Source organism: Phoxinus phoxinus (assembly GCF_949152265.1).
Source record: "Phoxinus phoxinus genome assembly, chromosome: 3".
NCBI lineage: Eukaryota > Metazoa > Chordata > Actinopteri > Cypriniformes > Leuciscidae > Phoxinus > Phoxinus phoxinus.
The window spans coordinates 15,531,762-15,552,215 of NC_136878.1; the positions used below are offsets into that span (position 1 = coordinate 15,531,762).

At 37.8% G+C, this 20,454-nt stretch overlaps 1 protein-coding gene across 31 annotated transcripts in view; it reads right to left on the minus strand.

The window, feature by feature from the left end:
* The window catches only part of arvcfb (ARVCF delta catenin family member b), a 229,897-nt gene that overhangs the window by 7,379 nt on the left and 202,064 nt on the right, over positions 1-20,454 (minus strand). For all 31 annotated transcript variants that reach the window (XM_079605642.1, XM_079605643.1, XM_079605639.1 and 28 more), the window contains 3 exons: positions 2,997-3,124; positions 1,514-1,664; positions 274-466 (listed from right to left, as the gene is read on the minus strand). In XM_079605642.1, coding sequence (XP_079461768.1) covers positions 274-466; positions 1,514-1,664; positions 2,997-3,124 — 472 coding nt within the window. The remainder of the gene's footprint in view (positions 1-273; positions 467-1,513; positions 1,665-2,996; positions 3,125-20,454) is intronic.

A 20,454-nucleotide genomic window follows, 5' to 3' on the forward strand; every position in this document is an offset into this window, starting at 1 on the left:
AGTGAGCCGTAAGAAGTCATAGTTGCTTGAAGAGGATGTAGATAGTTGACTTGATATATAAATTACAACACAGAAAGCATGTTTCAATTATGTACCATGCAAATTAGGTCTAAAAAGTGAAAAGAGTACCATCTTTTTTGTAACATCTTATACTCTAGTTTCATAAAGTACCTTCAGCAGAAATCAGAATGGAGTTTACAGTGTGAATATAGCTTAAATGTGATAAAAAAGAAACCATACTGCGTCGTGGTCTTTGCTCCATTCACTTCCTACCTGGTCCTGTTGATGGCCACAAGTTTGTCGATTGCTTGCGCAGTAATGAGAGAGCGGGCGTTCTCAGAGCTGTCAGTGATGATTTCATGGATGGTGTTGAGGATGGCCACCACTGTGTCCTCCTCCAGGTTCTTGGCTGGCCGCTGCTGTCCGCTGGGCAGGTTGCTGACCAAGTCCCTCATGGCGTAACTCCCTGAGGATGATAGTACAAAAGAATGATAGATTCGGCTCTGGAAAAGTTGCAGAAACCCAGAAGCAGAATACAATTGTGCCACAGCGTAAACTCTGATTTGTATTCATAATCTTCTACATATCAGGTTCATTAACATTAACTGTTGCCTTCTGGGTAAAAATCTAATGAAAAAAATTAAGAGCACAGAGTAACAGTTTTTTTTTATAACATTTTTTGTTTTACCAATTTTGTTGTACAAATACGATTCACATTTAGCCATGATCCATTTATTTTTCAAGCTAATGATTATTTACATTATTTTTACACTAATGATTCAAAAGTTTGGGGGCAGTAAGATTTTTTTTTAAAGAAATTAATCATTTTATTCCACAAAGATGCATTAAATTGATCGAAAGCAACAGTAAAAACTTACATTGTTAAAAAATATATATATATATTTCAAATAAATGCTGTTCTTTTGAAATATTGGTTTATCAAAGAATCCTGAAATAAATATCACCGTTTCTACAAAAATAACAAAGGTTTTCAACATTGATAATAAGAAATGTTTCTTGAGCAGCAATGATTTCTGAAGGATCATGCGAAACTGAAAAGAAGACAGTAATGGCTGCTGAAAATTCAGCTTTGCCATCACAGGAATAAATTACATTTTGCATTTAAAAATGGAGTTATTTTAAATTGTAATAATATTTCACAATATTACTGTTTTTACTGCATTTTTATCAAATAAATGCAGCATTGGTCCTTCAAAGCATTTAAAAATCTTTCTGACCACAAACATTTGAAAGCTAGTGTAGTTGCCCAATAAAAGACGGGTTATAGAGATCAAGTGCTATTAAGCTGGTCATGTGATCTCAACATGTCAGGCCCATGAAGGTACTGGCACCATATAAAATAAAACAGCTTTTATCAGGCTACTGTAATTTGTGTACATGATTTGATTTTTTTTTTTTAAGTACTATTTCTTAATAAAAATCTGGCGGCAATAATTATGCAAATATATGTTTTACACAAAAGGTAAAAATGATCAAGAAATGCTGCTCTTGCCTATCAGGTCTTTGTTGCGGCGGTCGATGGACAGGTTCCTCAGAGCGATGGCCACAGCTCGCACCACCTTGTCTGAGTCTGAGCGCAAGAGCTCCACGAGGATTGGCAGCCCCTTCTCCTTACGCACTGTCGCCCGGATATAGTTTGACCACTGTAGAAATGAGAGGATCATACATTCTGATCAGACATTTTTCCACAGCACTCATTTCATTAAGTCAGGTCAACTTACGCTCAAGCCGGACAAGCAGCTCTGCAAATCTTTCATAACAGGAATATGCCTGTTTGAGTATGTGCGCAAGAAAAAGCTCCCCTATTCTGGGAAACTCCAATCCAGTAAATAGCCATTTGTCCCTGCTAGACCTGTGTGCATTTTTCACTCCAACCCCATGAATCACAAAACCTTTATGTGGCACAAAAAAATCTCTATTTCACAACCAGCGCCCCAAGTTGTTGCAAAACCACACCATGGCCACTAGGAGATGGTAGTGAGCCTAGAAACACATTGGCAAGAAAAGTAGGGAAAGAATAAATTAATAAATAAAAGCTCTCAAATCCTCTTATAGACTACAGATGTGACATGTCTGTCTCCTTACAGCAGGGGTTTGTGATGCGCTTGGGACTCTGGGTTCACAAGCATGCGTGTGTCACCAGGCATAGAGATGAGGCAGGTTTGAAGCGGAGTAACCACACAGAAAAGCTGTGAGCTTATGCATGGCTGCACTTCAGGTCCAAAATGGAGAAGGAAGCAGGGTCAGGGCAGTGCAGTTTAATGGGATTTACTCATGCATTAGGTGTAGGGGGACGTGTTTATTAGGGGCATTTCCTCTCGACTTCTGCCACAAGAGAGAACAGAGACCACCCACACATGACACTGTGGTACAGACACGCCATACTTGTAATTAGGTATTGATTAGGAAATGTGTTCAAGGTTCATTTCAAGCAGACAGAAACAAAACATCCCAAGGTTTATGGATTCGCAGAAGACTTGTCAACAGAGAAAATTGAGACAATATCAGATTTCAGGTCGGCGACATGTAGCCGTTGAGTTCGAGTCCCGGCTCTCTCTCCCACCTCACTATCTGTCTAGCTACTGTCCTATCCTAATAAAAGGCAAAAAATGCCTAAAGTAAATCCAGCCTTGGTGAGCTTAAGAGACTTCTTTCAAAAACATAAACAGATCGCACCAACTCCAAAATGCAGTGTATACCACAAAAAGGTAGGCTACATTATATGTGAATAAATAAATTATATTATACAACAGCTCAGATTCTTTTATTGTATATTCTATTTCTATATTTCATTATGATTTTCCATCTGTATAAAGCATAAAAATACACTAACCAGAATCTCTAATGGAACTGAATATCATGAAAATAATTCAATCGGGTATTGCTTTTTTTAACGGATCTAAATAAGAATCAGTTTCCAATTCCTGGTATTTCTAAATTTGTTATGTACATGAAGATTATGAGAAGACACTCACTGTCCACTGTCCAGCGCTGAGGTTCTGTAGAGCCCCGGCCGCTGCTTCTAGCGTGTTATAGTTCTGGCTTTCTGTCAGCAGAGACAGGTAGAGTCGGACCACCTCCGGCTGATACAGTAACTCAAAACCTGCACACGTACACGACAGACACACAACAGAATTACAGATAAAACACTGGTGTAAACAGTGGAACATAAGACACACACAGATTAGCTATGGAGTGGGAAAAATTGATTTCCTTCTGCCAGTGTTGTGATGCACCTGGCGAAATGAAAAGTGGACAAAATAGCAGGGTAGGACAAACGCATGATTATCACGACAAATAAATAGAGACAGAAAATCAAAGTCACTCCACTTTCACAGATACATTGAGCAGTTCAATAGACAAACTGCCTAAAAAAGCCAATAGCCTGATGGACGCTTGGCTTCTTGATAGCAGCACCCCAGTCTAAGGCAATGTAATCAGGGAGTCTTTCATTAAACATGACTTGAGGTCAGAAACCCAAAAGAAGAAGCTCATTCTTGCTGATTCAGGGTCAGTTCCTCCAACACAATTTTGTTGGACATTTTGAGAATACCCAGTTAGGTTGGAGACATTTGCAAAGATATATGTATGGGAGTGGATAATTAGGTTCCTCCAGTCTAAATGCTAAATGATGCCGGCGGACCTACGAATCACTGTATGCTACTCCCGGGATGTGACCGATGTGTGTGTGTGTGTGTGTGTGTGTGTGTTTCTTTTCATAAGCCACACTTGTGAGTATTGCAATACAAGATTTACTCATCTAACAAACACAAAAGTATACAGAGAATTAGAGAAAGTTTTTCCTCTTGTATATTCCAGTGGTTTTGCTTCAGGACCAGGTTTCACATTGGACAAAAAATAATAATAATAAAAAATAAATAATATATATATATATATATATATATATATATATATATATATATAGAGAGAGAGAGAGAGAGAGCGAGAGAGAGCATCCTAATTTGACAATTCTACACAGTGACAGATGAATCTGAACTAAAATACAGTTTGAGAAGATACACTACCTTTGATGTCAACAGCAAAAGATATCTGAAGAGTTCTATTCTATTCAACACATCCTAAAATCATTTATATTCAAATGGTGATAAAGACCCTTTTACTTCTTAAAGACTCGTACATTTAAATCCAATAATTAAAGGTCTGTCGTCATTCAAAGGGATTCTGCAAGCTTTATGAAGGTAAATGTAAGGCTTAAAAGGTATTTCATTTAATTTAAAGACCAAGTGAAGAAAATATAATATGTCAATATGTTCTCTAAATGTAAATGTCTAGGGAGAAACACAATTGCCTGGTTTCACAGACAAGGTTTAAGCCTAGTCCTAGACTAAAATGCATGTTTGAGCTGTTTTAACTGAAAGCAACTTGTACTGAAATATCTTCTAAAATATCTCAGTGCCAAAAATGTTTTTTTTTCTAAGGCAAATTTATAAAAGCTACTTAAATGTCCTAGTTGAACTAAGGCTTAATCATGGCTTCAGCTTTGTCTGTGAAACCAGGCCATTGAGTTGTATTATAGAGTTGTATATAACAATACATCAGAGTTTGAAAATACAACTTCTAACAGATATCCATTACCTTTTTACTAATTCACACTGTAAAAAAGGGAAGTTCTTCTTCAGTTTTGTTATCTGGTTTCCCAGTGCAAATGACCAGATTCTTAAAAAAAAATGCATTTACTGGAGATAAAAAATGACATAAAATATTAAGTATTTTTTTCCTCTGCAAGATCGATCAAAATTAAGTGAGTTTATGCTTAAACCAAGAACAAATATTTGCCAATTGGCTCAGAAAAATCTACTTAATTCAAAGTTAATTTTAATTCAACTTAATTTTTCATGAATCATTAACAGATATTTGTTCTTGTTTTAAACAAACTTACACTCACTTAATTTTGTTAAATTTTTCAAGGCACACTTTTACATTAGCATCAAAAGTAAATGTATCTTGACTCAAAGATTTTTTTTTTTGCAATGCATGCAACATTTAATGCCATGATGTTATGATTAAGACTTTCTGCTCTGATTTACGGCCTTGATTCGTTTAAGGGTGAATAAGACTTTTAAGATATTTTTAAGACCAGTAGTAACCCTGATTTGCTCACTATCACTTTGTTACAAACCGGTATGTCTGTATTTCTTCTGTGGAACACAGACAAATATTTTTTTAAGAATGTTTCAAATGTTTTTGTCCAGACAATGCAATCAAAAAAACCTGTCCAAAAAAGCATTGGACCCTACTGAGTTTCATTGAATGGAAAAAATAAACACTGAGACATCTTACAAAGTATCTTCTTTTATGTTCCACAGAAGAAATCTAGTCGTACAGGTTTGAAACAACACAAGGGGGAATAAATAACGACAATTTTAATTTTGAGGTGAACTATCCCTTTGATAATAATAAATACCCACTGAAAGTTTCAACATTTGAGTTCTAAGAGTTCCTGTCTGGGTCTGAGGATAACCATTTAGTTAAAAATTTCAACTGTGCAGCCACCGCACATCCATCACGCACAGTCTTGGTGTAATGCTTGTCATAAAGTGCACATGAACTCTCTGCATGACTTGGCCTGGGCTAGCATTACATCAAGGCTGAGCATGACAGATGTGTGGTGGTTCAACAGGCCGTCTTCATTTTCACTGCCACGTCAAGATAGAGGAGTCTGGAGAAGTTCAAAGAAACCTGAATAATGATATTCATACAAAGGCAGCAAAACAGCAATGTGGTGTAACTCAGTAGCATGTCTGAAATGAGTATGCACTGAGGTGGAGAGCAGAAAAAGATGGAAGAGCTGACATACTAATGCATGTTTGCTGGTGTATAACTGCATTAGAAAAGCTCAGCCACTGCCTGGCCCATCTGCACTTTCTAAATGTGCACCTAACACCTATAATTTAGAGAGGGAAGAGTGGCCTGCAGGATGTGGGCTCACTATACATTTTTATTTCTGTCTGACTGATGGTTTGAGCGAAATAACTGTCCTCAGCTTTTTTTGTGTGTGTGTGTAGTTTCCACACATTCACAACCTCAATTACCATTTAAGGCTATTTTAAGTCTTTCTCCTCCCCACTACTTTAAAATTCCTCTTGAGTGTGTTACTATGCAAAAAGACAGCAGAAAAGCCATAGAGAGTGAGTATGTATGGATTAGCTCAGGCATGTGTTTACATCAGTCTTATGCCTTTTAACACAAAGTCATAAGTCACAGTCATTCAGATACAGAGCTCTATTCAATATTCTCTATTCTCACAACAATTGCATTCCCTAATCTCTCTGTCAAAATTGAGTTAACATCGAAAAAACCTAAATGCTTCATATTGTGGAAAGATGATTGCCTGCTAGTTTAGCTTAAACCCAAGCAGTCAATAAGCACAAAATCAGCTAATGAAATCAGATTTGTTTTGTGGGGAAACGGCTGACAGATTTATTACTGCAAATGGAGATTGTTCTCCGTGTATGACTGGCGTCTGTGTTAAACCCTACCGCAAAGTTCATGTCATACCCATGACAGCACTTTGATATCCGGGAGTCTGTCCACTTTCCCCCACTCGCACAATTCTTGGAGGCCGGATTTGCCTCTGAGTAGTAGTTACGAAACGGCACACTTTAAGCTGTGATTAGGGATTAGTTGGAAAAAACTTTCCTCCTTCAGAGAGAGATCAAAACAGCAGGAGACAAAATATCTCAGCTCTGCAAATATCATTGATTTTTGTCAGGATCCAACATCTACTTCTTTGAACAAAGTGAGAACCGTGCTTTAATGTTGAATGCATTGAATGAGCTGTCATGCACATAAACGTCCAAGCCACTGTACACATAAAATAAACGCTTCACAAATTGATAAAAGAAACATCAACGTCACCCTTGTGCCTTATTATGTAATTTGCAATCCCAAGGGAAAGAGGGAAGGGATCATGAGCATGATTCAGAGAGACACACTCTTGCTTTTGCAGTGATAATCTGGGTCAATAATAATTATAATCAGTGAGTGACACCAAGAAACAACCCTAACCCGTGAGAGGATAAGCAGTATGGAGAATTGAAGGATGGAACATTAAATTAAATAATATATACATTAACAACAGTGGACATAAAAGAGGTATTCACCACTGCATTAACTAAAGGAGACAATAAATAAACCAAAAATGCAAGATGTTGCTTAGCCTTTAGCTGTTGTTAGAGATACAACATTGGTCTTCTCGGTTATACTGTACCGAATATAGTATATTGGTCTTTTCGGTTTTCCAAAAAAAAAGTTGTATACTTGAATTTGTGAATGCAGATGCTGAGAAAGAAAGAAAGAAAGCTTCGTCTCCAGAGGGAAAATGTCCATTCAACAGCAAACAGGCCTGAATGACAGTCTACCTTTGGAACGGATTCCACACGCTTTATGTGATGGCTTATTGAATCAACAAAGTGGTAGGAACTTCAAATGCCAACAGACAGCACCAAAAGGAAGGTGGTAATGGCTTGCAGTCAACATCACAGCATCCGCGCTCATACGGGCTGCCCGTGGAGACAGGAAGTAGGGTAGTCTGCAGGGAATAGGATGCACCAACAAAGCACCTTTCTTTTCTTTTTCATTCTGAACCCCTCATCCCTCCACAGGCCACTGGAACAGAATGGACAAGCCTGTTGAATATTTGATTTCCTCTGGAAATGCTTCTTTATAGGTTGAGAGCCTTTGGCCAGCTCTTAAAATGGTCTGGTTCATTCCTAAAAGTGGCTTCTCCCTCTCTTCTCTGTACTCTGGCAGGCCAAATCTCACTGTGACATCCCAGACCAGACCGGCTGTTGAGACCAGCTTGTCACAGCTCACCCAAGGAGGTCTTTTTGCTTAGCTTGTCCTCAATGAATTGTATTATGTGGCGTGTCAGTCTTCAAACTGCCCTTCATAACAAGATTTTCCCTCTCTATTCATCCAGTCCCTTCACCCCATTCTTCAACTTTCAAAACCCCCCAGATTAAATTACTTTTCTATGTAAATAATGTTGAGATTGTAGTATTGAAATAGAAGATACTATCCTTACCAGGACCGACCGACAGCTATAATGCACTTCACATTATTTTCTCCAGGTTCCTGTGGGTTTTAAACTCAATGTTTATTTGAGGCACAAAGATTGCCAAGACTAGATTTTTAACAGCTGTGAAACCATTTGAGTGGCTATCTATTAATGAATTATTAAAAAGTATGCATTGTGGAGTGAATGAATGAATGTCATTGTAAAAATCCATGTTTATATGTGTAGATGATGATAGAGTAGACACTGGCATGAGAATCTTGTGTCTAAAATTATGAAAAAGATATCCTTAATCTCATATTTTCCTGATAAAAAAACCCTGAGAGGTTGAATTTGTTAAAACCTTGATCAATCTTCCATGAACCAAAACAACGGTAGCTGCTAAACTGATTCTGAGAGATTCATTGAGATATCGGTGGGAGGCAGAGGAAATTGAATTGCATCATTGAATTATCAAAGATCTAGAGGTCAGATAAAGTCCTGAATTAACCCTGGCTCTTCTTTAAACAATTGTTGGATAGCCCAGGGTAGAGGTGTGTGATTGAATAGGGTAGGAGGAGACAAGGAAAATAAGCTACTCTATGTATAAAATTCAACAGTCGAGTTGAAAAAGGCAGAGGAGGAGATGATCACACACCAGCACTTCAAAACAGCCTTCGCTTCAATCTCCCAGGCAACCAACCGTCCAACCACACCAGCAAATCTATTCATTAAAGAGTGAGAGAGTAAACAAGAAGAGAGACAAACATCTAGGTGACAGGAAACAGGGAATATAGATGCTTCATTTAGCTCTGATCCAAAACCTACTAAGTTGTCTACAGATAGTATTTTGAGGCACCAGACAGAGGTGGACTTTGGATGCGAAAGCTGTTTGAAAAGTTGGCCGGCAACTTTATGCTACTTTCAAAAAGCCCAATATTGGTCAGATTCTAAGGCAGCATGCCATGTATCATTCGCAGGAGTGCAATGGTTTAAACGTTGCAAATGGTTTAAAAGTTTGGGGTAGTTAAGATTTTATATATTGAGTCGCTTATGCATTTATTAGATTAAACTAAAAACGAAACATATTTTTAGAATTTGAAATAATAATTCAATTAAAAAGAGGCTAGCGTGAAGGCTATGCCAAAGCATCCTGTGGGGAAAAAAGCTAAGGACAACAAAACCTTATTTAAAAAAGGTTACAGGCTACATTCTAAGTCTCGCATCTTTAGAGCCATCTTACCAATAAAAAAAAACTGTTTTGGGGTTCACCTTGAGCTCTGGATCATTTAACTTTCACACAGACACAAGTAGCAACTCGTGCAATGCATTGAGAATGAAGGGAGAAAGAGGAGGCATGCAGAACGCACAGCAAAAGCACTTAACATGAGACGTGCTGTAAGGTGCATGTGCTGCAAACTCACACCACTGTTGTTGTGATCTCTCTATATGATAATGACACTAATAATTCAAATGGTTAGCAACACAAAAGTACAAATTGCCCGGTGAATACCCCGTGAATAAATTTAACAGATTAAATAGGACAGAGGCATTATACATACTAATCAAATCAGTGAAATAGAGATGCCTACAGGCTAAAAACACATGGCTGATGTAGATTGCGTTTCTGTGTTTTTACAGTTTTGTCAACATTTTTCCACAGAGAATATTTTTCTTAAATCGTCTATCTAGTCTGACAGCCAATACGCTAAGGACTGAAACAAACACCGAGTTTCATTGGAACAAGACAAAAAATCAAGCATTGTTTGAACAATCTGCTATGAATTCTCATGATGGCATCTGTCATTTTATGATGCTGTGAATGACTACACACAGACACACATTGGGAACTTCACATAAGCCGCGTTTCCACCGCGGGAACTTTCCCCAGGAACTAGGAGCTTTGGGGTGGTACTCGGTGTGTTTACACCCTAGGAACCAAGGTCTAAATGAAGTTCCGGGTAAATATTTCCCCCTCAGAAAGTCCCTGCTGGCGAGGTAGTACTTTTTCAAAGTTCAGGAACTTTCGGGGGTGGGACTTGTGCACTGAACATGCTGATTGGTTGTGTTCACGCCGCATTTTGACTGGATGACTCCACGCAGCATTCTATTTTAACCGGCATTTTAAAAAATCTATTGCGGTTCGTGGCTTCATGCGCGAGAGTTGTCTGTCTGCAAATATGGAATTAAATTTTTTTTTTTTAAACACAGCTGGACCGACGACGAGGTTACGTAAATTTGTGTGACAGGAAATTTTCTGCGCGTTCGTCCCAGCCATCTCACATTCAATGTCCGCAATACATCACAAACACAACTGCAGCACAGTTTTAATCTCCTCCATACTTATTATAAATGTGGCGCTCAAAACTGATTACTGTGCGTCGCAGACTGGGAGGAGCAGACGCGCGCAGTTTATAATCTTCCCGGTACTTTAGACCGCGGTGTAAACGCAGAAAGCAACCGGTCTGGGGCAAAAAAAGTTCCTGGGAAAAAAGTTCCTGGGACAAATTGTTCCGGGTAATTTCGGTGGAAACGCGGCTATAGATTTTGGGGGACTTTTCTGTATATTCGATCCCCTACCCCTAAACACAACCCTTACAGAAAACTTTCTGCATTTTTACATTTTCACAGCATGATTTATAAACTGTTTTCCTCATGGGGACCAAAAATGTCCCCACAAGGACAAGGATTTAGAATATTGCCATCTTTGTGGGGACATTTTGTTCCCATAATTTTGGGTTTCCCAGGACCATACACTCACACAATCGTATACTCTATTCCAAAATATAGTAAGCTGCCTTGCTGCCTACTGCCAACATATGTCTTTTAAGGCAGCATCCTAACTGTCATATAAGTTTAATGAGTGACCAATGTGGAACGTCTTACATAATATGTAAGACGTATGTAAGACGTACGTAATATGTATGAAACTCCTTATGCAACCAAACTTGACTTGCAAATTATGTCAATGCAGTTATATATATATATAAAAACAGTTTGTTTATAATATATTTTAATGGAATATATAAAAATGTAAGTAGGCTAGGCCTATCAATAGTTTAAATATCAGAACTATTGCATTTAATCATGTATAGTGCTAGAATCATATTTATAGATCAGTGTCACATTTATTTATAATTTATTTTATTTTCCTCAATAGATTACTTTTTTTTAAAACTGAGCTTGTCTTGTCCGCATTCTGGGATTACTTTGTTTTGAAAGATGCATACAGTTGCTTACTTTTGGAACAGCATTGGAAGCGCACAAATGATGCCTTAAAATGCTGACTCTGTAGGCAGCTTACTAACCTTTGGAACAGAGCAACACAGTTTAAATTGTGTGTATGCAACAGCAGCAGTCTTGCAGTCTCTGTTTGCAATCCTCCTCCTCAAACCTTCCTCTGTTTCTCCCTTACACCCTCTCTCTCTTTCTAGCTGCATAGTGTCTTTGTTAGGCTTGTTTGAGTCATTGCTGGGATGTCGGTAGCGGATGATGTGTCTGATCTGCTTTGCCTGGAGAAGGATGTCCCTTTGCAGGCTTGATGTCATATCCCATTCTTCACGACCCACCTTCCTGCCATCCCAAACTCGAGCACATGATAAATAATCACACGCTCCCCGTTTCTCTCTCTCACATGCTCTACATCTTTTCTTTTTTCCTTCGCTCTTCATCTCACATCCACAAGTCCTCTGACGCCTCATTTTTCACTGGCACAAAAAAAAACCTGGCCAGTGTGTGCCACAAATTATAATCTCAGGAATAAAGCCCAGTCCTCAGACACGCTCTGTCTTCCTCTTCTCGCTCCAGCATTTTGCAAATGACAGTAGTTTTCACTTTAAAAAGTTCATTTATAAAATGGCATGTTTGCAAAACAGGAAACAATAAAGGCTGGCAGCTCTTTTTATGTAGACGTCACTGACGGTTTGCCTAGTAATCTGTGCCTAATTGCATTCAAGTGTGTGTGTGTGTGTGTGTGTGTGTGTGTGTGTGTGTGTGTGTGTGTAAAGCATCTCTCTGAGAAACAGAATCATCCTCTTCTGGCTGAAAAGCAGCACACAAAGGCCCCGATGGGTAAATCTCACTCGATTCCCTCCCGGTAGTTTAATTCCGCCCTGTAATTATTGCCTAAGCCATTAGGCCAGTGAAGAATGGTTTTCTGCATCACGTACATACGCTGGGCAATATTATGCACAAGCTCTCGTCTACTCTGCCAGACTCTATAGTACAATAATTGAACAGCAAAACTGATAAACAACTATTATTAATAGGTTTTAGTAAATAATAGACATTGAAAAACAAGCCCAAACAAATCATTTACTGATGAGTTTTTACAGTGGACTGGACATTTTCACATGCATTGTACCTGGACCCATCACGGACCCATTAGACACTGTCTGCTGGATTTGTTTTCACAAACAATAACATATGCGTAATGTTGCATATCATCTATTACATCCATCATTAAGCTGCCTGTGGCCTTCTGGCAAGTGCTATTTGCAGGCTCCTTCAAGATATTAGGCTGATCTGGGATCAGGTCACTGCCCAAATCCTAAATCTGGGAGCCATGACAGAAAATTCATCTTCACTCAAACCATAATAGATCCTGCATGCCCATCGCTGACTCAAGTCCAGTGGCCGAAAAGTGGGGTGTGACAACACTGCTGGAAGAACTCGATCAGGTGCAGCTGAACCTAATCGTTCCCTGCCTCTGCTACCATCAATCTAGGGCTGAATTCAGAACAGCATTATGACATACTACTCTCTGTACATTTTATATGGCAGAAATAGTAAGAGTAGTATGCTAGTATGCTGTTCCGAATTCAGCCTACTGATGCTACTTCTCTCAAAGGTTTTTAAAAAAAAAAGAAATTAATACTTTCATTCAGCAAGGATGAATAAATGCAGCCTTTGTGAAGAGACTTTCAAACTAACTTAATCCATCCCAATCCAAAGTCAAGTCTTCATATTTGGGATTTACACTGCAAAAATGAGAGTATTGAAGTTAAGTTTTGTAAATTTTATATGGCAGATATAGTTAGAGTAGTATGCTAGTATGCTGTTCCGAATTCAGGCTACTGCTATTACTTTAATTAATTAATTAAAATGTAATTAATAATTTCAATCAGCAAGGATGAATAAATGCAGCCTTTGTGAGCATAAGAGACTTCTTTAAAAAAAACATTAAAACCTCTTGTACCCAAAACTTTTGAAATGCACCGGGGCTGCGTTCAAAACTTTTAGTTAGTTAAGTTTTATAGACTTTGAAGGTTCTGTGACCAAATTCAAGTGAGCTTTAGATATACCCAAGAACATGTTTCATGACTATAGTGCTTATGTCTTGGTAGAAATGTTTCATATTTTTCATAACTGTCTAAATCATAAGTTGAAAATAATGAAAAATTGACATAAAACCAATCTTATGGGTAAATTTTTTTCAATTGAGATTTATACATCATCTGAAAGCTGAATACATAAGCTTCCCATTGATGTGTGGTTTGTTAGGATAGGACAATATTTGGCAGAGATTCAACTATTAGAATATCTGGAATCTGAGGGTGCAAAAAAAAAAAATCTAAATATTGAGAAAATCGCCTTTAGAGTTGTCCATTTATGTTCGTAATTATGCTGCATTCACTCACAAAAATACATTTTTTATATATTTACGGTAGGACATTTACAAAATATCTTCAAGGAACATGATCTTTACTTAATATCCTAATGATTATTGGAATAAAAGAAAAATCTATCATTTTGAGCCATACAATGTATTGTTGGCTTTTGCCACAAATATACCCGTGCGACTTATGTTTTGTGGTCCAGGGTCACATTTATGAAATTCATATTTTTCTTTCAACAGCTCAATCATACTCACATTTTTATTCTTTCCACCAACCAACTACTGATCTGCACACAGTGGGATGCCATTGGCAGTAAAGGATGGATCTATGCTGATTGCAGAAATCAATCAGGTGAAGATATCTTAACATAACTTAACATAATAACAATCCCTTTTTAAGGGAAATTTGTTTTGGGCAATACAGTGAAGCTGCATAACAAGATACCCACATCAATAACAATCACACAGTCGTGTCCCTTGTACTAGGAGTTTGACAGCCTTGTAGCCAAAGAAACAGAGTTTTTATAGCGGTTATATCTAAACATTGGGATAAAAAAATAAAAAAACGTCAACCCGATCTTAATTTGGTTCTCAAACATTTAGTCTTCATCACTTCTCTCTATTTTTTTTTCTAATAATTTCTCAGGTTTTGGACAAGCCCTGATGTCCCAGAGGCCCAGGTATGGTGTGATATTGCCTGGTCATCATAAGACAATGACTATTACCAACACATGGACACATGCCCCTTTTGGTCATAGGTCCCTCCAATTCCCAAATTTTAATTTTGAATTTAAAATCAAGCAACCACTGTCGGCTTTTCTCCTCATCACTGTAATACAAATGACGCAAACCTGCACAACTTTCATATTCAAATACAGTTCAAAGATCAGCATTTCTGCTCAGAAAGGCTTTGGAAACATCCTGATTCTTTCCACGAGTCACTCGCTCTCTGCGTCTCGTACTGCCTCTCAGCACCATGCCACATAAAAGCTGCTGGTCTTTTGTTGATCACGAGCTGTGGTACAATAGAATCAATATTGTCATCAGCGGGTGGGATAATGATTGGCAAGCGACAGGATGCCACTGCCAGGTTTCTAGACTGGCACCTCCATGGGTGGCATCTCAGGCGTACACCCAAAAAATTCACTTTTTTTTTTTCACCCCAGACTCAGAACATAAAAGGCAAGCTGTCAAGAATAATGTACAGTATGTGTATCTTTGAGAAGAACTGGGTTACTGTTAATCTACATTAAGACCACCTAATGAGTACTAAAGTAAGCATCTCGGTGTGTGTCTCCAACTAGACTATGATGATGAGCGGCTGCTGTCATCTTCGTGTGATTTTGTTTTTACTCACAGTCCACTATCAAGAGTATGTGATTTTTGACACGGAACTGTTTGTGACATGATCTGGCTGCTACATTTCACATGGGCGGATGAAGATACTGCAAGAGGATGGAAACTTCTGGGTGGGATGGGATTGTCCTTTTTCAATACAACTTGTTCTCCATTTTAAATTAAAGGGGTGGTTGAATATGATTTCACCTTTCTAACTTTAGTTAGTGTGTAATGCTGCTGTTTGAGCATAAACAACATCCGCAAAGTTACAGCGCTCAAAGTTTAAAGCAAAGAGAGATATTTACTTTTAAAGAAATGTTTTTTTTAAGGACTACAACAAACGGCTGGTAGGGACTACGAGACATTCCTCCCGGGTTAGTGACATCACAAACCTTAAAATTTACATAAACCCCGCCCCCTGAACACGATTTATAGATTATCAAGACGATTATGCTAATCAATGACTAGAAGATAACTCCACATAAACTACATAAATTCACCAACTAACCATTCAGAAATGTCCTGTTGCTTCTACATGTTGTCACTTGAAGTCTCTCCATCTTTCTGACTTCGGTTTAAACATAAAAAGCTAAAAGTTTTAGAAATTTTCAGTGCATGTCTGTGTGAGGTAAAAGGACACAAGCTGTTGAAGCTCCGCCCCCAGTGCCGGGAGTAGCAGCTTATTTGCATTTAAAGAGACAGACACAGAAACAGTGTGTTTTTGCTCACCCTCAAAAAGTGACAATTTTAACATTCTATATAAAAATATCTGTGGGATATTTTGACCTAAAACTTCACATACACACTCTGGGGACATCAGAGACTTATTTTACATCTTGTGAAAAGGGCATTATACCACCCCTTTAAAATGCTTTCAAACTAACTTAATCCATTCCGATCCAAAGTCGAAATTTGAGATTTGAAATTTGAGAAAGTTCCTTTTCGAGAAAACTATCAAAATATCCCTAAAAAATATACATTTATTTGAGAAGCATATTAAGATGAGTTTTTTTAGAGAGTAATCTTGTTATAAGCACACATTTTACTCATAATAAGGGTAGTTTATGATAACTGGTAAGAATAATGCAATTATTAAATAAAAATATAAAAATATTAAATTATTTCAAGTCAAGTCAAGTCATCTTCATTTATAGCGCTTTTAACAATGTAGATTGTTTCAAAGCTGCTTTACAGAGATAAACGTATAATTTAAGGCAACAGATTGTTTTGGCTTTATATCGGTTCTTGAATAATGTTATTTTCCAGCTAAAGTTAGTTCAAGATATATACTGTGAAAATAAATCTTACCTTACACAAGCTGCTAAGTAATTTACAAGAAAAAAGATGAATAAACATGGGATGTTTAGACATTTTTACTGGAAAACAAGAATGAAATACTTATGTTATCAATTATATATGTTATACTGATATGAGAAAATGTTTTTACGCAGTGCAGAAGTCTTTTCAGATTTTCTTTTTTATTTCAAAGTCACCGAGGCGTCTCACAGCATGTGGGAGAAAGACAGTGTAGACAGAACGAGGGCCAGATGAAGCATGTCAGCATAAATGTGAAATGTACAGCTCTGATAAACAGGGACATCGGTAGAGAGCTCGAGTTCATTAACAAAACATCAGTGAAAAATATGGCAGCTTCAGTTTTAGAGCAGAATATCTAATCCCAGCAGAGACAGCTTCCTAATGGAGGACTCGAACGGATAACACAAATGGATTTCTCAAGTGTAGATTGCTGTAAAACATCCCAATTAAGAATGTTGTTCTTGTTGTTAAGAAGCTCTCTAAATTCAATGGTGGGTTCAACAACACAGCCGCCAGGCACGATGGCAAGATGCTGTTCATAAGTGAGCCGTCTGCACCGCTCTGTTTGGAGAACACGCAAATCTCCATACCGGGCGAGCTGTCAACAGGCAACAGAGGCAAATTAAATGAGATATGGAGCAATGAAAGGCACACACATCTCTTCAGGAGAAGAGTATGGCCTGTATGTGTTGTATTACCTCGGGAGAACTAGTCTAATGTACAAACAACCCCTTGCATTTTGTGATGACAATTCTACAATGAAAAAAAGATGAATCCCTATAATTAAAAAGTCTTAGAACAGAGAGCTCTAAAAGGTAGTACTAGACTCTAATCAACAGGCAAATACCGGTACACAAAGCATGAATTTATTAGAAGCTGCTGAGTTGGCACTAAGCAACTTCACTAAACAGCCACTTCAGTTTCAACATAAAATCTTTATTATGCACTAACCACTAACAATTCAGGTGCTAAATGCTGAAACAGTGAAACGGTCTATTTCAAGTCTTTAGTCCTATTGAAAGCAGGCGGAAATTTTTTATTCAAACACAATTTGGTGTATGTTTTCCTTTGAAACAATTTTCACTCCGAAAATTGCAAAATCTGACAAATAATTACGAAGAAACGGCAATCAACACGTTGAATTAAACATGCAATTTTGAGGTAGAAAGACTGAAATAGTATTTTCTTGTCAAATGTAATCCAATAATCTGTTTTATATACATATATATATTTTTTTTTTACAGCTACACGATTATGCACATGAAAACAAAATCCTTCGAAGGTGAAAAGTAGAGAAAAATCATGAATCTACTTTATTACAATTCAAATTTGACAACATTTTTGTGTGTCCTTTATGGTCATTATAGTGTAGTAATAAGCTTTGCAAAATGCTAACATAAAACATTTTTTTTATTCAATTGTGAGTCGTCACCAGTGCGCTTCATGCGCGCTGTTTCCAAATCAGTCATGTAAAATATCTAGGTATCCACTTAAACAGTAGACAGCAATTCAGCTCAATAGGCTTTGGAATAAAGCTTAGGTTTACATTTTAGAGGTTTCATCTGTAAACAAGTTGGACTCTGTGTAAAGCGTGCTGCTCAGGGGCAGGAGGAACCACAGCGGAACACAGTAAACAAGATTCATCATCATTTCCTCCCACCTGATGTCACCATGTTATGGGAATCAGAAAAAGCAATAAGCCAGAGAAGGGAAAAAATGACATGTAATTAATTCAGTGTCTTCATCTCTCACAAGACTCTGTTAAGGCAGTTTAACGGAATACAACAATGGCTTCACTTCATTGTTTAAATTAAGAGCTAAGAAACACAATAGGTTATTAATAGTCACCTTCTGTAACCTCTATAGCATAGTAAATGCCATTTCAGTTAACACCAAAGAACATGATTAGCTCTGCTCCACAACCTAGGGAACTGCTTTTGAAGGATCAGGCACACTCATGACACTAGAGGTCACATCAAGGTCCATTGCCTACTGTCAATATTGTAGCAATGTATGAAACACAGCGCATACAGGAGTCACTTTCAAATCAAGCAGCTTTCTGTTGGTCAACACAGTTAATCCATGTGACCAACTTGAACTTGTTGTGAAATCTGCATGGGGAAATCTTTCGGACTCATGCGAAATTCCCGATTTCATGAATTCTTGCTGAAATGACTAAAAATGCATTGCAATGAGCTTAGGGGAAAAACTATGTAAATAAAAAAAGAAAATATTTCATAAAAGTTTAAAACACATTAAATAATGTGCACCCCATTGTGCCCTCATTGTCATTCTCATCTCCCTCAAAATCCTCAATTAATTCTCTCCTGTCTCTTTTCCCATGCCGTGAGAAGCCTTTATTTCTTTAAAGGCGTATAGTTTTCCAACAGGTCCTCTCTGAAATCAAATTCTCAAGGCATAAAACGCAACAAAGATGCTCAGTGAATAAACAATGGCTGTGTATCTCAGGTTTAGCTAAGCGACCAAAATCCCTCAATACTCTAAGCTGTCACAGCAGCCTCTCGAGCACACGGTTATGATGTATGGATATATCACACAGAGAGAGAGGCTCAGAATAGATGCAATCCCAATGCAGAGTAAACTCAGTTTCCCTGTTCTATTTATTGCATCTTAATCCCCATCTGACATCAGATCAGACTTACTATTCATCTGATCTCCTGCCTTTTCTCAACCCCAATCCTATTCTCATGGACAAATGTGAATCCTTGTGTATTCATTACTTCTCAGCAAAGAGTCAGGAGAGGTTATTTTTCCTGTTCAAACAAGTGCAGGTTTATGTCTTATGTCTACAGGAAACACAAAGCCCAGTGCATTCAGATGCCTATAAATAAATACTAATAAATATGTTTTTACAGAATATAATAGGTGTGATGAAACTGAAAGGACATAATTAAAACTACGCAAAGTGAATGAGGAGAGGGTGTTTTTCATTTACGTCCTATCTAAATCATACTTTAGGTATAACTTGTGGCGCAAGTGTAAGTTGTGGTGCAAGCTCGTCTGCTTGCTTGACTTGCTATAAAAAGGTAAAATCAGCTTACATCGATAAACCATCAAAATGAATTGTAATCTAGATCAATAATCCCCATTTTGCATGTTAATGAGATAGAGGCTAATTGAAGACATGAAAATGTTATTGCTATTGAACAGCTGAAACTGCTCCTTGAATCTCCTGACCAGCATCTATTATTTACTTTGTGAAACACTCAATGGCAAACGTTCTGCGAAAACAAAGCCCCTTAAAATATTTACAAACTAATACATGACTGTTGTTTGTATCTGGAGTGTCAAATGGCCTCAAAGCTGTGTGAGAAAAGTGAAAACACACAGCAGTAGACTCACACAAACACGGCTTTGTTGAGTTTTGCAATAGTCAGCACATTCACACACAGACACACAAACCTTTGAGCAGGCACTCACAGATTCTGTGTCCACAGAGAACTCTGCAGTCTTCCGCAGGATTGTAACACCTATGGAGTCAAGATGTACTAAAGTGTTTTAAACCTGTGTAGAAACGTACACTGTACCATTCAAAAGCCAGTCTCCTGCTTACCAATATAGCATTTACTTGATACAATGCAAAAAATACAAATATTTCCATGTTTTTCCCCACAAAATTACGTTTTATTATCTATGGAAAGCACACTCTCTTTCTCACACTCTCTCTCGCATACAAAAGCACACACATACAGTACAGACACACAGACGGAAACATTTACGTACACAGAAACTTGTCAGCGCTGCCCCGCGACTTTATCAGTAAAATAGATTCGCAACTGAAAAGCTACATTGCTAACATTGCTGTTCTTGAAGCAGTTAAACGTACAGCTTCACTATTAGTTGAGACGCTGCTGCCAAACACTGTTGAGAGCTGTACCGGTAATTCATGCGCTTAATCTCTCTCTCTCTCTCTCTCTCTCTCTCTCTCTCTCTCTCTCTCTCTCTCTCTCTCTCTCTCTAATAACTGCATTAGTCTGCATTATCAATGGCTCAAGCTTGCGTTACTTGCTCTAAAAATACATTTTGGAAGATACGCAAGAAATGATAGAGACACAAGAGGGTTTTAAGTCAAAAAATCATTTAAATGTCTTGAAATAAAATATATTAATGTCTTGAGGTGTGG